The sequence below is a fragment of the Melospiza melodia genome, chromosome 18, assembly GCF_035770615.1.
Source record: "Melospiza melodia melodia isolate bMelMel2 chromosome 18, bMelMel2.pri, whole genome shotgun sequence".
In the NCBI taxonomy this organism is placed as follows: domain Eukaryota; kingdom Metazoa; phylum Chordata; class Aves; order Passeriformes; family Passerellidae; genus Melospiza; species Melospiza melodia.
In genome coordinates this window covers 10,049,694-10,068,957 of record NC_086211.1, presented here as the reverse complement: position 1 = coordinate 10,068,957, position 19,264 = coordinate 10,049,694, and the positions used below count along the sequence as shown (strand labels likewise).

The 19,264-nt window shown below is 40.9% G+C and overlaps 1 protein-coding gene across 1 annotated transcript in view; it reads right to left on the bottom strand.

Annotated features, from left to right (window-relative positions):
- The window catches only part of LOC134426445 (uncharacterized), a 72,112-nt gene continuing 52,848 nt past the window's right edge, over nt 1-19,264 (bottom strand). Inside the window, exons 44-63 of the mRNA XM_063171454.1 lie at nt 17,999-18,136; nt 17,178-17,340; nt 16,381-16,502; nt 14,834-14,974; nt 14,264-14,377; nt 13,752-13,880; nt 13,138-13,299; nt 11,370-11,534; nt 10,278-10,443; nt 8,770-8,964; nt 8,139-8,341; nt 7,666-7,870; nt 6,650-6,837; nt 5,894-5,991; nt 5,318-5,502; nt 4,061-4,263; nt 3,450-3,639; nt 2,713-2,822; nt 757-876; nt 1-384 (exon numbers count right to left, since the gene is read on the bottom strand). Of these exons, the coding sequence (XP_063027524.1) occupies nt 241-384; nt 757-876; nt 2,713-2,822; nt 3,450-3,639; nt 4,061-4,263; nt 5,318-5,502; nt 5,894-5,991; nt 6,650-6,837; nt 7,666-7,870; nt 8,139-8,341; nt 8,770-8,964; nt 10,278-10,443; nt 11,370-11,534; nt 13,138-13,299; nt 13,752-13,880; nt 14,264-14,377; nt 14,834-14,974; nt 16,381-16,502; nt 17,178-17,340; nt 17,999-18,136 (3,141 nt within the window). The 3' untranslated portion in view covers nt 1-240. The remainder of the gene's footprint in view (nt 385-756; nt 877-2,712; nt 2,823-3,449; nt 3,640-4,060; nt 4,264-5,317; nt 5,503-5,893; nt 5,992-6,649; nt 6,838-7,665; nt 7,871-8,138; nt 8,342-8,769; nt 8,965-10,277; nt 10,444-11,369; nt 11,535-13,137; nt 13,300-13,751; nt 13,881-14,263; nt 14,378-14,833; nt 14,975-16,380; nt 16,503-17,177; nt 17,341-17,998; nt 18,137-19,264) is intronic.

Genomic DNA, 19,264 nt, shown 5'->3' with positions numbered 1-19,264 from the left:
GACAGCATTAGAAAGGCAGTAGAGAGTGTGCAGTGGATGGGCTCTGGTGTGCTCGTGAGCGAGCAGCAGGAAGGGGAGGTAGCCAAGAGGCAAGAAGAGCATTTCTGGGAATAGGATCAGTTTTGCTCATGGCCACAGTCAGGTTCATTAGTTTTATTTTCTCGTGTGTTCTTGCATCAGAGACATGTAAGTACTGGAGCAATGCAGTCAGAATATTCAGGGTGGTAAAAGAAATGAAACTTACCACTGTGGAGGGATTTCCACAGGGACAAAATTCCTGTTGCACAAATGAACAAAAGCTGCTGCCAAGCTGCAGGCAGCCCCCAGGGCCGGGGAGTCACAGGTGTCCTGTGTGCACATGGTGTAGAATGGCTCGGGCTCCACCTGGCCACAAAGGGAGGGGTTAGGGGGGACCTGCAGGAACACCCAGAGGTTTGGGTTGTGTCCCCTCCCCCCTGCCTGGTTAGGACAATTCATAAGCCTTTATTTCCTTCCTAATGGTGAGGAGGTTATTTCTGTTTCCAAATTCTAGCTCTGTATCCTAAAGAGCAATGCAGTCACACAACTACTCTGTGGATGTCAAAGAACTCCATTTATATTTATAATGATAAAAACACCTTTTCCGTCTGGATTGCTGTTTCTATTACTTCTAAAGTTCTCTGCAACTAAACTTCTATATCCTTGCAATGGTTATGTGACCTCCTTGGAAGTATGACACATAATTGAGACATTGCTTCTGGCTGAAGTTCTACTTACAACTTTGAAGCAGTTCCTAAGAAGTGAATGTGGTTCTTCAAAGAACACTTTGCAGATGTTTTGCTTAGCTGTAATTGGGCATGGCTTCTCTTTCTTCTGTACAAGACTGCACTTATTTACCTGGGAAAACAGAATTACTGAAGTTGGTGTATTTAGGGGTTTTTTTGCACATCAGGGTAGGATGAGTTCTCCAGATTTCCAGTGTGAGCTGGTTTGAAGGGCAATATGGGCAGTTCGGTACCCTGCTCTAATGTTGATTGTTCATTAATATTGAGAGGCACCTCACAGATTAGATCTTGTTTCCTTTTGCTATTGATTCTGTTATTCACTGTAGGATTTTGGTGTGTAGTTGCTGACACAGCAGGTAGTTGGCTAGGTCTCTTTTGTATAGGTCTGACAGGTCAAAGTTGTGCTTTCACTACATCTTTCTCATGGAGAAAAGAAAAGCTTCATACCCTTGCTGGATTACTCATAGGTAAAGGTGGCTTTAAAAAAAAGAAAAATAAAACCACACCACCAAGAAGTTCTTTAAGCAAGTGTAAACTGTAGTTACTTTACTTCCTAAGGAAAATGAACTGGCAGTTTACTCTGTGCCAACCTCATCCTGCAGGAGTCACTCAGTCACTTCCTGTTGTGCAGCCTTGGCCCTGTGATGGTGGAGCTCTGCTGACGTCCTTTGCAGGGTCAGTGCACGACAGAGGCTGTGATAAAGCTCCTGGGAACGAGCTGCAGTCAGAGTTCACAGTGCAGTGTGAGCCCTTCCAATCAATAGTGCAAGTGCAGCCAATCTGCCCTGCTTCTGTGTGACCCTAAGTTTGTTATTTATTGCTTTTAATTGATTCTTTTGTTCAATGTCTCTGGGGAGTTTTGTATTTTTATGAGTATATTAGAAGTTAATATTTATAGCAATAAAAAAAATTGTGCCTATGGTCAGTCAAGTCACATTGGGATCCTGCCCCATTATCATAAACATAGGCTGCAAGCTCATTAACTTTATCTCTGCCACAGCAAGATACTTGAAGCAATTATCTCTTTTACAGTAAAGTACTGACTGAAAATGAGATTTCTGCTCCCAGAACTGAGACATCTGTGAGACAGGTTAAATGGAAGAGTCAAAAAATCTTTGTGGTAGTAAGGTGCTGGTTCCTTTTCCTTTTGGTAATAGATTCTTAAAATTAGATTTGGAAGGGATTTAAAGCATCCTGTCAACATGAATTGAGAGCACGTTAAGGCTACTTTACTTGGTAGGTTGCACTCACAAATGGTTCTGTACAACTGCACATTTGTGTATTTAGATGATTTGCAACTGATGACAGAATACTTGAACTAAGCAGAGCTACAATGGTACTGGTATAAAATCGTTACAACATTTATTTATGGTAGTTATAGGAGTCTTTTTATGCAAGTCAGTAACTGACAGCAGCAGCTAACCTTCCAAAAAGGTCTGAATACTTAGTGGTGTGGGGATGGAGAACAAATTTGCTTTCAAATACTTATAGATTTGTTTCTAAAGTTTTGTTTATTCATGAGATGTAAAGCATGAGAACAAAGAAAATTAAGAGGCTCAATATACCCAGCTAGAACTAACAACTCTAAAGAAAACTTCAGTGATGAATGTACAGATTTAGCCCAGACCTAGTAGCCCCTGTCGTTGCATTCCAGGAGAAGGTGCTGTAAGGAGGAAAACATCAAAGATACTTAGCTCCAATATCAGTTTCTTCTAAAATCAGCAACAACCACTTCTATGTTTTACCTTACTACCTAGGCCAAAAATATTCAATGCCTATTTATAGGGATTTCTTGAACAGTTTTTAGCAAATATGTGCAACCTTTTCCCTGGGTAGACACAGCAAAACAATGCAGTGTGCTGCTGTTTTCACTATTGAGCTTTGGTTCATCTGAGGCAGCCCAGCGTGTCAGACAGTGCCCTCTGGCAGCAGCCCCTCAGCTCCTTACCTGCCAGCTCTGGGTGAACTCTTTCACATTGTCAGTGAAGGAACCATTAGGCACCATCCATTCATTTGCAGCTTCATTGTCATTGGTACCAAAAAGCCCAGCTGAAACACCTGGGAGAAAATTGAAATGGAGTAAAATAGGAATTGTCAGGAGTAGGTACAGGACTATTACAGCAGCTGTCTCTGGGCTCTGATTATTCTGCCAGCAGGTTCAGCTCTATTGTGGAGGAGCTGCCCAGCCTGCATTGCCATCTTGTGTCTCAGCTGCTCATGGGCTCCTGAGCACATCACAGCATCACATCCATTCTCTGCTAATCTTTGGAGGGTGACTTTTACAATAATGTAGGGTACATGGATGCTACAGGAATGCATTCCAAGTATACAAAAAACTCTGTGAGGTTTTGGGCCTCCCTCTGTAGTTGTCTTGCAGGTCTAGAGCTGCTCTAGAGCAGATTTCAGCCAGGTTTTGGGGCTGGGCTGACTGCAATGCCTCTGATTTCTGTCTGCTTTATAGCATTGAATCAGCAGTAATCCAGAAGATTACTCTTCTCCCTGGAATGGTGCATTCCATGCTCTATTTGGCAATTACTGGGAATGCCTAGGGCCATTTCCAGGGTGTAAGTGAAGAGGGGGAAAAAAAAGTGAAAGCACAGATGCTGGTACTACCAGTAATACAGATAATTCAGAGAGATAGCAAAATGACTAACAGCTGACAACAGCTGCATGATTGATGCTCACCATGGTGCCACCCAGCCAGAGTGACAGTACAGAGATCATACTGAAAGTCACAAGAGACAGAAACTCCTTTCTGATCAGATACTTCTATTTTGTTGATTCCTTGCCTTGAATTCATGGTACTGTTTTCAGGGGATTGATCCAGGACTTGGCAGTTCTCTTCCATAAGGGAGAAGTTATACATCTTGGATATCTGTTTTAAATGAAAATGAAGTTTCACACCTGTCATAGGGAAAGTTCAGTCACAGGCAAGCACAGTGAATTTACAGGTGCAATGAGACAACTTAGCCCAGAATTAAGGGAAAAGAACAGGGCTGTGTTAAACTTCTGAAAGAGCAAAAAGCACAAAGTCTCCCTCTCAGTGTCATTCTCTTAGACCATGTCAGAGGGAAGTTGAAAAGTTTCTGTCATATACAGAGAGCAAAGAGGCAGCCCTTGAGGTAAATTGGTTTTGTTTTGGAGAGGTGTTTTCTTTTTAAGAAGCTGTTACTTTAAAGCCATTGGCTGAGAGTGCTTCTGATCTATATTTTGAGCATTAATATTTTAAAAACATTTTTTGTCAGCTGAAGAAAATTTTTGCCAAAAATAAAAAATGTTTGACTTGATCTTCCTACCTTTAGTTGTGGGTAGATGGTGATCACAGTCTGATTCATCTCCACATACAGTGATCTGGAGTTCCTAGTTTCCTCATTTAGTATTATAGTGAAAGCACTGTGAACAAAATCCTTGGCAAGAAGAACACTGCACTTTGATGCCAAATCATACATTTTTCCATCAAAAGTCACAAGATGCTTGCTCCCAACTATCATAGCATGATCTGGAGAATGGTATTTCAGAAGAAACATCAGTGAGTTTTCCACAGAGCAGTAAATGCTGCACATAATGCAACACACAGCTTCTTGCTGTCATACTCTTAAAATAATTTCTCAACTTATAATTACAGTGACATTACTACACTTAAATTTTAATTAGTTACAATGTAGTTGCTCTGCAAAAAAAACTTTTCTCAGAAACAAAACAATGTAATGATTAATTTTTTGTTGTAGATTTACCTGAGTACCATAAAACTCTGATAAACTTGAACTGGGATTCAGAGCTTACCTTGATTTGTCATTGTAGTACTTGACAGTCATATTTATAAACACACAGACATTATACATTCTTATGCAGAAAACACAAGAATATTAATTCTCAAAAATTGTCTCTAAAAATGACCCTTCTAAATCAGAGCATCAAACAGCTGCAATCCAGGAAACCCTGCTGATAGATGACTCAGATTATTGGGTCACTAGGAGCTGCTTTCACAGCCCTTTGTTGGGTCTCTCTGTACTGGGAGGAGACCATTAAAAAGGGATTTCTGGAAAAGCCATTCTCTCTAAGGGACAGTTGGGACTGTTAGTGCATTCCTTTAGCATGTAGCAATACTTTTACAGGCAGTACTGTGGATGAAGCTTTGGTAGGGCCGAGCTTGCTCATCCTAGAGGCAGCAGAGCTGAAGTTTCCAAGCCTTTGTGCCAAGGACACAGAGCCAGCAGGTGAGAGTGGCAGTGAACCATAGCATCAGCTCACAAGAGCATATGGATAAGGCAGATAAATACCACCTGCTGTTTCTAGTCTCCAGAGTAGGAGGTGTAGAGTTACAAAATTTGCATGAATATTAAGTAGAACAGTGTTACTGCCTGCCAGCTTTGCCCAGAGTGTTGATCTTCTGCATATCATCTTACAAGAGTATATGTAAGGTGATAAGAAAATTATTAATTAGTGACCATCTCTATGTAAACTCCTATCCCAGATACAATTTTTAGAATACAGTACTATACAGTGGAAATAGACCCAGGTACAAAACAAAGCAGCACTTTGAAAGGGCTTACATTCAAAGGGGCTCTCCATCATCCTTCTTTTGATTCTGTAGTACTCTGCAAGGATGTTGAGATTGTAGAGGTCTTGCAGAGGCCTCATTAGTTTTTCTCCAATGAGGTAAGTGGTAACGTTTGCCAGCTGCAGGGACAGGTCTGCTTTAGGTAGTATTGGCAGCTTTCCTGCCACTGAACAGTTCCTGTGGAATACAAAGGGAACACCCCTTATCTGCTGAACTGATGAAATGCTCTTGTTTTATTATTAGAAATGTTGAAGTGAAATATTCATAAGAACTGTAGTCTGGTTTGAACAACAAAAACAACCCTCCTCTGGCCAGGAGCGGCACTTCCCCTGGTCACCTCAGGCCAGTTATCAGTTACTGATACCCTGCTTGCTGCCCAGTAGCTCCTTTCAAACACAGTGGGTCTGGCAGCCCACAGCAATAAACATTAGGATGTGATGTGACCAAAGCAGAGAGTGGCTGGGTGGCTGTCCAGAACCCTCAGCTGCACACTGACCTGCAGAGTAACCATGCACACATCCTTTTAGAGCACTGCCCAGAGCAGGGATCCTGCAAAGCCACCAGTTACCTGGGTGAAAAACTGTACAGGTGCAGCAAGGGCTTCCGGATCTTGCTTACAGCTCTGGAAAACGTGGCCTCTGCCCACCTGAGCACCTGCTGGGTAGCCTGTTGGAGTCACAGATTATAAAAGCAATTTCAGGGCAGAGTCAGTACTTGCAAATGAGTTTTAAATCAAGAAATGCAAAATACTACTTCAGTGTCTCTTGCATTTGCCTCCTGTCTGACAGCATCTTGTCATGTAGAGGTTAATAATATCCAGAGGACAGACTAGTCACAGCACCAATGGACAGAAATATATTCCTCCTAAATAACATGACAAGTGTAGCAATGCTTCACTAAGTTAATGTGCTTCAGTAGTTTAGAAAGGACTGGTATCTTTAATAATATAAATTAGCCTCATGATGTCTCTTTTATGCTTTTCATTTCAACTAGAAGAGCCTAGATATATTTGTACACTTGTTTATTGGAATCACAGTTTCTCTCTATGCAAGAAAAGTAAAAGCTACATGAATGACAGAATACTGCTGCTGTGATTTCAACCAGACTTAGTTGAAGACTTTTCCATCTCCTTTAGCTGGAAAAGTACTCTTTCAAAGCAGGACAAATACTGCAAGAACAGTAACTCAGCTGTGCACAAGCTATTATGTGGAAAGACAACTGCACTATTTCCATAAACAAAAATGTTTATGTGCATCCATAGTTCAAAGCTGAGACTTAAATTTGTAGGCCTTGAACTGCAAATGGAGAACAGAGTTATACTAACCATATCCAAGCCTGCTTTCACAACCTTTAATGCCATCTGAATTGGTTTCATTAGCCACGCATCTTTTACAATCTTGGGTAAGAAAGCCAGGATTTTCTTCATGTGCTCTTCTGTCTTCTCTTTCCAGACTTCATCCAGTGGCTTCAAGGTTACATCGTAGTAGGCATCTTTCAAAGTTGCTAATGGCTCTGAAGCAAGCACATTAATGAGACAACCTTAGCTGGTTTGGTACAAATGGCTGTTTGCTTGTTTGTTCCCACCCAGCTTGCAGCAGAAGTGAAGGGGGAGCACAGAAAAGTACAAGAGGCAGCTGTGTCTCCATGGCAGTCAGGCACATTGCACTGCTGTGAACTGAAAGAGCCATTTAGCTCTGACCCTGACCCCTTATAAATACACTGCTGCTCAGCAACAGGACAGTTTGGTCACAACTGATTTCAGTTATGGTATATCAACCAAATTTAACTTTTGAAAGGGAATAGCCTAGAGCTAAGTGAGGTTTTACCCTTGTGAGAACTGAAGGTTCTCACAGCTAATTCCAGCTGACCACATTTCTCAAAGGTTTCAGTATGGGCCACAGTCCAGCTGAACAGTGAATTAGTGGCTACTGGATAGGCTTGGAAAAAAACAGATCAAGTGAAATCCAATTAGCACAAGCATTAAAAACTCAAGGAGGGATATGAACAGCCCTTTGGGAGGAAAGGCTTGCCCGGGAACTGTTAGCAGAAATACTTCAGCTTAGGAATTAAGGACTCTCTTCTCATCCAATTGAACCCAGCCTCCTGTGACCAAGAAAGAGCCTCACCACTGATTTCATTAGAAAGGTGCTCACAGAGAGCTTTCTTAGAGCTTATTGCATCAAGGCTCCCACTCTGTACACTAAGAGCCAAGCTCAGCACTTCTTCCTAGATCAAAATAGAAACCTTTGTGTTATTCAGTATGTTTTGTAGTTTACACTGAAGTTTGGTTTGACCTGCACTGACATTGTCCCTCTTCTAGTTTTGCACTTTTTTGCTTACTTTGTAATTCGTTCTGCATTTGCTGGACAACATCTTGAATTTTCTCCAGGTAAAGTGGGATCCTGCTTCTCAGAACGTGCCCAATTCCACTTTGCTTCCACACCTGGGTGACAGCCGTGGCCCCGCTGTGCAGGAATCCTGCTGCCCTTTGCAAGGCCATTGGAGGCCAGCCAGCTGCTTCAGACAGGAAACCAACATGCTGCACCTACAGTGGTTCCAAAAAAGAAGCGATTTAAAAACACACAGTGATCTCAAGCAAAGCTTTGACATCACTGCGAGGCAGTTCTGACTCTGCAGGGTTGGTGCAGAGATACACGACACATTAAATGCTTTTTGTCTCTGTGTACAGGTCAGCACAGGAGTAATCACCGAATGTTTGAGCAAAACAAAACAGCTGCAGGCAATATAATGATGTTTAACTAACACTGCTGAACACTTCATGGTGTTTTCACAGATCATGTACAGACACTTACTGATCTCCTGAATCTCCACAGGTATCCATCAAACTTCTTTATCTTCTCAGTCAGTGTGGCTTTCAAAAGGCTTCCAATTTCATTAAGCTTGTTCTGTGAGAAGATTGTTAAAACCTTGAATTCCTTACTTAAAATTGCTTGTGCTGGATCCAAATCATTCAAAGTTTGTACTAGTTTAAGGGCCAGCAAACACCCACAGTGGCCTCACATTTCTTAGGGGAAACTACTTCTGCATTATTCAATGCAGACAAGGGAACAGAAGAGACAAACGGTAGAAAGCAAAAAGCCCTCCCCAAGTAGAGAGTATGTGAAACCCTACCCTAATAAAAGTGAAAGTACGTTCAGGATTCTGATCATCAGTTTTGTAGCCATCAAGCTGAGCAGTTACTGCTGCTCTCACTTTATTTACTCACCCTCCTCAGAGGATCCACCCGTTAGAAGAGGGTCCTGTATTTTCTATCTCTAGGCATGGCTGAATTTCTTCGTTCTCACCGTGGTAACTTCTCACATCAACGTGAAAATAATTAAAACATTGCATCATTTTGCCTGGTTACTCACCAACTCGCCTGCATGGAAGGTGCTCCATCAAAATAAAAAAATAAAATTCTGGGAAAATCATGCTGCAGTTAACAGCCACTCACCTCAGCCTTAAGAACTGGATCCCCACATCCATGGGCCAGAAAACTCAAGCTTCCATTAGCAGCTGCTAGAGTTACTTGTCCCACGTTTTCCTGCCTTTTACCATTGATGCTGAGATAGGTGTTAATGGCAGCCATGTGTTTCCCATCGGAACAAGCACTGACTTCCACTCCTTCTTCCAAATCCCCTTAAGGAATGAAAAAGGAGCCTTCATTTATAGGAACAACATTGACAGACATTGTTTCAAGCCAGCTTTTAATTACTTAGGTGATCAATCAGAGCTTGAGTGTGTTAGGTGTGGAGGAAAAAACAAAACAGAAGAGGTAAACAAGAGACAATTAGATCTCAGTCAGGATTTAATCTCTTCTGTGTGGCTTGTTAATGAATTACACAGACAGATTTGCTACTGCAAAGGAAGCACTGGATTAATGTAAATCTAAATCTCTCGGTCATACTGATTTACAAGGCCTTTTTTCTACTTTAGTCCTCACTTTAGTGTCCTTTGTTGCAGATGTTTCAAAACTGCTCAGCCCTTAAATGAAAGCCTGTCAGTTCCACCCACCACACACACACGTCTTTTCTACAGAAGTACTGATGAGCATAAACAAGTGGTTGGCAGGGTACACGTAGAATCTGGGTTGAGAGAGCTGAGTTGAGTCATTTCTACAAACTTCTGACTTCAGTGATTCACAAACTAATGGTCCTAATCTCAAAAACATCATAGCACTTACAGGTGAGGACATGAACCTGAGAGAAACTTCCCTGCAGAAGGGTAGAATAGCAAATCCATAAGTGAAACAAGGGCTGGGATTGTCAGCAACATGAGTTTGAGACAACTGGGATACCACAAAATCTATTTGGTTTGCACCCAACTCTAACTGCAGCTGAAATGTGGATGAGCCTCACCTCTTGCAGCTCATTTCACCTCACTTTACTCATCTAGAATTCAGACATAACTTCAAACAAAGGCCTTTTTTTCCTCTCTGTTGTCTGTCAGAGCTGACTGCTGTGAGACAGTCCCCTGCAGGCAGTGATTGCACACATCCCAGCTCACACATCCCAGTTCACACAGCTGTTCCAGCATGTGGTGCAGTCAGTCTCTGGAGGTGCCCCTCTCATTTCCTTTATTGAATTTGGAATGCAATGATTATCTTAACGCACAAAACTTTAAGATAATTAAATCAAGAGGAAATTAATCCTATCTTTTGTTACCATATGTTGTAATAATACAAAAATGTGCCCCAAACTGAACTTTGTAACAAATTTTAAACTTCAGCTCTTCTTTATCTGAAAGACCATAGCTTGAATGAAATGAGTAGCTCAGTGCTAGAGACACGACTTTGTTCCTGTCTCTTCAGAGCAATGCACTGGGAGTTGCAGAATAGCTCCAGATGGAAAGGCCCCAGCAGGATCATCAAGTCCAGCTCCATGGTGTTTGTATTTGCAGGATGACCTAAACCAAAGCCCTGTGGCTGAGAGCATGGTCAGTGAGATACATACCTTGCAGATACCCCATGTAGTACTGAAAACACTCCTTTCCTTTTGAAGCAGCTACTTTTACTTTCTCTTTCTGATCAATAATCCCCTCCACCAGGATTTGGCTCTGGACAGATGAGGAAGCAGCAGTTCCTGTCAGGCCTAGCCAAATATCTTCAAAGGCTCTTAACTGCAGCAGTAAAGGAAAAACATTTATTCAAAGCCACCACACAGAATTAATGATCATTTAGAGATGGTGCTCAAATATCAGTGCTTCCCACAAAAGGATAAGTGGTAAGGGAAATGTTTCCCAATGCTTGTGCACTGTGCAGGAGTTTCACTGAGAGAGGCACAAGCATCAGAGTGATTGGCCCAGGAGCTGAATGATTGGATAGCACAAAACTTGTGGACAAAATTTTAATGGAAGCAATGAAAGAAACATAATGTCCCAGTCAGTTCTCTGTGAAGCTGCTGATTTGTGCCATTTATTCCAAAACACAGAACGAAGCAAGCTCATGCAGAGCAGCTGATACTCATTTAATCTCTCTCCTCTCTAAAGAGAGAGGAATGGAAAAATAATTTAGTATTTGTTACTGATGATTAAATCATCATCATTATTTTGTTAAGGGATGATTTATTGTCTCAGTTAGTGCCTGACTACCTACATTCCTGCTAATGAAGAGTTTGGATGGTGCCAACCCCGTTAGTTTTTTGCCTCGCTCTGTTGTCTCCATTGGTGTCTCCACCATTTTAATTTCACAGGAAATTAAAAGCAAATGTAAAATGGGGAGGGGAGAGAAAAACGAAGAGATTTGTCTCAGAATGAGCATCATATGAGCTGTTTTGTGCCTCTTAAAATTGTGCCTCCACCAAAAATACACTTGCTATATTTGTGACAGCTCTACAGAGAACTCATATTGGTGCCTTCCTTTGTCTGTCGGTCACACCACATGGACACTGCCTGACTGCTCCTTTAGAGAGCACTACAGAAACCAGGAGTGTTTTGTTGCTTGCTGTTTTACAGTCACTGCCTGCACCTGCTCTCTTTGGGAAATAGATGACAGCAGGCCTTTGAAAACCAAACCCCAGTGGCAGTAAAATAAAATAGAAACTCACTTCAATTTCCAGAGAATAGTTCTTCACATCAGCAGTGCTCTGATTCTTTATGGATATTCCAATCAGCCCCTCATCTCTCCCATGATCAGCAAGGTGGAATCTGCCCTCTGAGTGCAAAATGATGTCATCTTTGTTGAGCTGGTGCTTTCCAGATAAAACAATTACCTATGTATGCACAAAAAATGTGCTAAAGCTTCCAAATTCTTCCAAACAAATGGACTCTGCTTTGAGTAGTTAGAAGTTGTACAGTGGCAACATTCTGATTAAATTACACCACAAACAGAACTTGTAGTTTCAAAAATCAGCACATCTCCCTGCTCCTCACAGCACTGTCTTCATTATATCTTCAGTTTCTGTGCTCTAACAAAGCATTTCAGTGACTACACCCTAAGACCAGAGGAACAGCTGCAGAGAACTGTATTTTGTTAAAATGTCCAATGTTTTTTGCTCCTACTCTTCTCAACTACTCTAGCCAGACATTTTGATAAAGCTGGGGATACATGGGAAGTGAGGTGAATACTGTCCTGTTTCTACTGGATAGAGTTAATTTCTTCTCAACAGCTGGTACAGTTTGGGATTCGGAATGGGAATGGGGTTGGTTACACACTGATGTTTTGGTTTTGCTCAGTTGTTTATCCTTAGTCAAGGAATTTTTTGTGTGTGTGTCCCTCCTGCTGGGCCTGTGAGGAGATGCACAAAAGCCCACCTGGGATAGATGCCCCAACATGGCCAAAGGGATTTTCCACCCCACAGAATATCATGTCCAGTACATAAACTGGGGGGAGTTACCTGGAATGGGCAAACCTGGGTTTGGCAAGGGGGGTCTGACATTGGGCAGAGGGTGATGAGCAATTGTTTTGTGCATCACTTCATTTAGTTTTTTTCCTTTTCACTACTAGTAGTAACTATTATTATTTTACTTTGTTTTCAATTATTAAACTGTTCTTATCTCAAGATACAAGTTTTACTTTTGATTGTCCTCCCCATTCCACAGGGAGAGGATAGGGATAGAGGGGAATGAGTGGCTGTGGTGCTTAATTTCCAGCTAGGCTTAAACCATGATACCTTTGAAGAGAATGATCCAAAAGTACAGAGGTACCTGCTTTTGGAGTGCCAGGCATATACACCTTTGCATTGTAAACAGGTTCTATCACACCTTGATAAGTTTTCCTGTTGCCAACAGAGCATGAGCTGCTCTGACAATAAATAAGGAAGGCAAGATGTGTTTCAGCCACTGGGAACTGGAGAGAGATATTTATTGCAGGTTCCAAGTTCTGTGTGAGTGTCTACAAGCAACTCTGAGGACCAGCATGCACCTAAGGAAGATCATGGGTGGCCTTCAGTTTATGTGTGTAATAGAAAAATAAGGTTACATTATGGTTCAAAAATCCATCACCACCAGCAGAGCAATCATAAAAACCAGCAGACGTTTACCCACAGGGGAAGGAAAGCACTTTTACTCCTCTCTAGTCTCCTTTTTGATCACTTATGAGCCTGTTTTGGTATTCTCCAGAAACATAAAATTAAGATACCTCTGAAAGAGGAACAAGAAAGAGAGAACATGGAGGAAGTGAGAGTTTACAAACAAATACACTGTAGTGGCAAACAGAACCTTTCTGCCTCAGTCCATCAAATGATACTGTTTATTTATTTAAGCTACAGAAGTATGGTAAGTCTTCTGAAGAGTTGCAGCTGAGGAAAACAAAGTCTCCAAATGAGTAATAACACTTAAACTGAAATAGGTTCAGTGTGTTTAAGTGAGACTTACATTTGGAAGGTCACAGAACTCAAAGCTTGAATAGTAATCCAGGCAAGAGGTGTAGTTTGTTTCTATTTTACCTAGAATCTTCTGTTTGGCACATGGAGTCAGGAAAATATTTTCCAGAACAGCTTCTAACTGAAACGTATCAGGATACAAGAGTTGATTTCTCTGCAATGAAAGATGACAGCAAGGTCTTAGACACTCCTTGGAGCCCACTCATCCCATCCCTGGGCTGGCTTTTGTTATTAAAATTTTGTTATTTGGCTTTTTTTTGTTTTTCAGGATTTTAATGTAACATTTTCAGAACAAGATTTCCATTTGACAATGTTTTAGTTTATCAGCCTTGTTACCAGTCCCCATCCTACAAGTTTTGCAAATTTAGAGCACAGGTGAAGCCTCTAGTTTGGAAGAACCCTTTCTTTCTTAACTATGCTCCATTTAGCTTTCTTCCTGTGTAGAGAAAAATGTAAGAGGTAAAGTGAAATAATATTTCACAAAAAATGGTGCTCTATAGAAGTTTTCTTAAAATCCACTCAACATTACATCTAAAACCAAAATAATTCACTGAGAACAGCTTCCATAAAAATGGTGAGTCAACAGATACAACTGCCTTCTCTTACCTCATATGTAAAGTTGTGTTTGAATTTTTTGTCATCCCAGTTCAGATCTAGGTATTCACTAAACAATGTTGGTCTTTGCTCTAGAGACCCACATGCATGCAGGTGTTCCATGCTTAATATTCTTTGAAGCTGGAAAAGTGGAAAAAAATAACACATATAAGTCATTATTTAAAAAGTGTTCAGTATATCCTTGTAGTAGGTTTCCTGGACAAAAACAAACCCTATGAGAACCCTGGATGGTCTGTACCCATGAAATCCTGCTTCAGGCTCTGCCAGCAAACCTAAGGGGCTGACAGCTCTGTCCTGGGGGAAAGCTGCAGCCCAAGTACAACCATGTCTGGCATCATGAAACAGAATTTTTCACAGCATTTATTTTTCTTCCTCTGAGACACAAAAAGGTTGACTTCAAGGCTTTCATATGGTAACAAGTACAGAAAAAAAAATCATTCTGTGAGGATCAAACACAGAAATTCAGCTACACTCATCCCTTCCAAGGCATGTAAGACTCATACCTGGCCTGCAGAGAGTGTCACACAGCCACCCCAGGCAGTGATGTCCATCTTGGATTTATCCTCCAGCCCCAGCTGGAGGTGAGCAGGCTGCCCAGCATTCCCTGAGACCTGCAGCTGAAAGCAGAGAAGGATTTGTCCAGCAGCAAGACCAGAACCAGCAGAATGATCCCCATACAGTGGAGGCAAACATTTTTTTTTTCACAGGGATATCAAAGGGCTTCTGGTTTGGTTTTATTGTAAGGTTGTGGGGGTTTTTGTTTTGTTTTTCTTGTGCGTGCAGAATAGAAGTTTGTTCATTGCTTTATGGACAAAAAGTCTCATTTTCATTGCTTGGCAGGTTCCTGGGCACTTCTGGGTTCCTCCCATCCAAAATGAGTCAATACTAAAAGTGCAAGACTGTTGGCTAGGAAACAATGCTGCTGGTTTGGACACAAGGAGATAACAGAACTCAGTGCTCTCTGCATTTTTCAGGATGATTCATGGTTCTGCAGTTCTCAGGGATGAAAGGCACACTCACAGTCAATGCAGTATCACAGCTGTGTGTTTTGCAGCCCAGCCTCATGATCTCACCTGCTGGTTGTACTTTCTGCCCCTTCTTTCTGACAGGGAATGCACCTCCAGTTCCTTCAGAGTGTAATTAAATGGGTGGGCAGCAGTGGCTCTGTAGCTTGTCCGGTGCCTTCCAATCTTCAGAGAAGAGGACACTGATATCTGAGCCACATCAACAGAGGAAAAGGAACTTGTGAAATAAAACATCTCTCACATACTGACCTCAAACATGCACCCAGTTAAGATTTCCCTCTACCTTGTCCTCTGATGAATTACAAGCACAGTAAAGTCCTTTCTGAAGAAGTGAGGTAAATTAATGGTAAAATTAGAACAATTTTTGCTGCTTGAATTCAAAGCAGAACTACTCTCTGTATTTTAATAAAGTAATGAACAATGCTTAAGTTTGTTGAAGCTTAATTTTGATCTCATCTTTAGGCACTGCAGGCTACACTGCCACAGAATCATTGGACATAACTTGCAAACGTAAAGCACAAGAAAAAGCATTTGCTTCATCAGGAACTAAATTCTGCTAAGTTATTAAGAGAAAAATATTGTGGTGGGATTTTAATAATTGTGGTAATTTAAGAAGTAGTAAAAAATAAATTCTGTACAACTGCTAAAGTAAATTTTGGAATTTTAACACTTATTAAAGAAAAAAAAAATTCTGTGCTCTTTGCAGGCACATTTATGTTTATGTGTGGTAGCATACTTTATACATTGTCTTCTGTCTTTCCATTATTCAGAAAATAATGTAATACTCAGCCAAAGTGCTGCATTTCAGATGTACATATAAAGATAGCACAGTTAGCAGCAAGTAAGGAAAGTGTCCCACATTAACATCTGGAAGTCAACCTACCCTATGTTCTCCAAGTTTTTTTTCACTTATTATATTTTTAAACAATAGTGATGACTTTATGAAAACAGAGACTGGTTTAAACTGTTCCACATTTGTAAGTCTTGCTAATAAGGAGGAGAGTGAAAGAATGAAATACAAAAGAGCTTTGACTGAATCAATAAAGCTGAAAATGCTAAGCAAGGTGTGTGTCCTCTACTGTGTGGGTAAACCCACTATTATACCCATGCAATGAGTTCTTCATCCTTCTCAATCTCAACTAATGCTCACACTTGCTCACTTGTCTTAGATTTTATTTCTTTGTCCATAAGCTCCTTTAAGCATGACATTTGTGCTATTCTTCCCACTTACCCTCAGAGGCCTTTACCCAGTGCTTTGAAGCTGATGCATTTCATTACCTTTGGTTAAGCAGCAAGGTGTGTGGTTACTGCAAACAAAACAATCCTATGGCCTGAAAATACTTCCTACAAGAATATCAGCTACTCAGCTTTCACAGTCAGAACTTTTTATAGATCCAAGAAGGGGGACAGTTTGCCTTATAGTCAAGTTCCCTTGTGCCTTAGTGCCTTTTTTAATTTAAAAAAAAAACAAAACAAAAAAACAAAAAAACAAAAACAAACAAACAAAACAAAACAAACAAACAAAAAAAAAAAACCAAAAACCAAGAAACCCTCTTGATACCCTGCTGACATTTATTTGCTCTGGGCCACTGTACCTTGTCCTTTTCATTCCAAATGACAGTAAGGACATCCTGGTGAGTGCGTGCTGAATGTTTCACATATAAGTTGGCCCAGACATGCCGTGGAAAAGGGATGGAGAGGGGATGGAGAAGTTCCACTACAAGGAAAACAAACAAGTAACATTTCCCACCAGGAATCATGACCCTTCCCAGGACATTTTCCCACAGCAGCAGGACATCCCTTGGCTCCCAGGGAAACGTGGTTTCTGCTCACACACACACCCCTACCCAGCAGCCACAAGGAATTCAGTATGCTGATGTCTGCTCAACATGAGATGTGAGAACAGAACCCTCTCTCTATTTACCAGCAGAACAGGGGTTACCTGCAATAACCAAAAGACTGACAGCTACACCCAGAGCAACTTCAGCAACAACAACCAGGGAAATAATCTGTGTGAAACGGAGATGGCCTTACACTGGAAGAGGAACAGCTCACAACACTCAAACAGGTAAGTGCAGTTATCTTCTCTATTTTCAGATCATAAAGTCTCAACATAAGGGTTTGACACCTCAAGGTAGCAGCCACTGTGACCAGTGCTCCCTTCAGCACCCAGCACTCAAGTTTTATGTTCCATATTCACAAAGCAGAAAGAGAATTCTGAAGTGGATGTTTCTAACAGCCAGACCCTATAATGAATTTAAAGCAAATCAGACCTTAGAAGCCCTAAACTGAAACCAGGATTGAAACCCTTTGGACATGCATTTTGAAATCAGATTTATGGAGTTTATTTATAGTCTGCTTTGAACACTTGTAAAAGACTTGAGAAACCTACCCTGAATGCCATGGCCTCCAGGCAGCTTTGGCAAGAGTCCCGTGTAAGTGCCTGTTAGCTTTATCTCTTTGCCATCCCACAGGGCAATGTGCCTCAGCAGATGAGTTCTGTTGCCTTTTTGGTAAATTGTCATAAACATAAGTTGCCTTGGAAGAATTTTTAACTAAAAATAAAAGAGGGCAAACATTAAACCCCAAGCTCTCTGAGAAGGTAAAACCTGAGTGTAATTTTGGTACCCCAAAGTCCTGTGGGGTCTGTAGGAATGTGTTTTTAAAGGTCTAGTACAATGATACTCTAAGCCCACTGCTCTCATACAAGCAACTATTCATTTCTACTTGTCTTCATTTCTACAAAAGTTGTCTTTGCATATAATGGAACATACATAAACAATTGAGTATTCCCTTTACAACAGTCTTTGATTATTATTCAGTTTGATTTTCTTTTATCTCACACAATAAACCATCAAGAGTCCTGCTATTACAAAATAAATCCAGCAGACAGCACAAACAACAATAGGTACTTGTGATGTCTTTTCTTATTTAGAGAAAGAGATGTGTGTCCCTGCATTACAAAAACTGGTTCAGTTTGTAGCACATTATTTTTCTTATTTCCTATAAATCCTATATGAGTGCTCCATCTATAGGAGCAAACAAATATAAACTCAAACTAATCCACAATCAAATGCTTGCTCATGCTACTGCAGAAATCAAGGGCAGAACACCTCACACAGCAGGAGCTGCATTTGTCCTTCCCTGCTTGGCAGCCACCCCTGAGTGCCCTCCTGTCACAGCCTGCCTTTGCTAGCAGTGGGTGGTACCAACCTGGGCCATGGTCTGTGCCACCTCAATGGCATTGGTGTAGCTGCTTCCAGTCAAAGTTAGCTTTGCTGAAACGTTGAAATCCCTTTTTTCCATCCTGAGGTAGAGTTTGCCTTTTGCTTCACTCATATCATAATTTACCTTTTCAAGTTCCCATTAAATTAAAAAAAAAAAAAATAAAAATACTGGAATTGTTAACATCTTTAAAAACAGGAACATCCTCAATAATAAAAAAATGTTAGAGATACTAGTACTAGAAATGAAGCAGCTTGACTCCTAACACATTAGACAAGTCTACTTTACAGTGATGTATGCAATGGATTACTTGCAGATAGTTACCTTAGAAGACAGTTGTGCTGCACAGGGGAAGTACTGTAGAAAGAAGGGATGAGTCTGGAGTGCTTTTATATTCAACTCTTCACTAAAGGGAAGAAATGTCCTCTTGTTCAACAATATTTTACAAAGTCCACTCTTGCCGGCAGCACAAGTTCATCTGAGTTAGCTCCAAGTCTGCCACAGCTTTTAGAGTTAAAATGGCAGCACCTGCCACTGAACACCCAGCTCCCAGTTTTTGATACAGTCACACAAAATGAGCTCAATAAAAAATCTGTGTATGCATCCCAGGGACAGAACGTAGCCCACTGGACCAGAAAACATTCTGCCATACCAAATGCATCAGCTTTTTAAAATTGAGAAAGGTATTTTGGAATCTGACTTAGCAAGCACTGTCATGGTTTATAAACTTAGAATTTAAATGATTAGAGATTTTAACAGAACTTACAAGACTTTTCAGTGCAAAGGTCTTGCACTAGAAACTTAAGAAATATCTGAAATACCCCAAGGCTAAAAATATCACACCTGTAAACACCCTTAAAAGCCTAGAGTTTTGTGCAGATACAGCCATATTGACATCAACTTAGAAAATCAAGTCACCATAATTTTACAAGTTTTAACTGTGCCAAAACAATTTAATAAGCTTAATTTAATAAGATTTAAATATTTATGTCAAGTTAAGTTATATTTTTAAGTACTTGTCTGGTCCAGGCCTAGAGTTTTATGACTTTTTCACTGTCTGCTACTTGGATTCTGTGTGGGCAGGCAGAGACAGGTCCCAAGCTGTGAGGGGAAGAACCTGTCTGCAGCCCTTCAGAAACTCCCTGAGGTTTACAGAGTGTGTGGTGTGACTACTCACTTTACCCAAGTTTTGTTATCCATTTCACCAGTGATTTGGTGATGAATACAGTAACTGTATTCCATGGAAATCAGTGG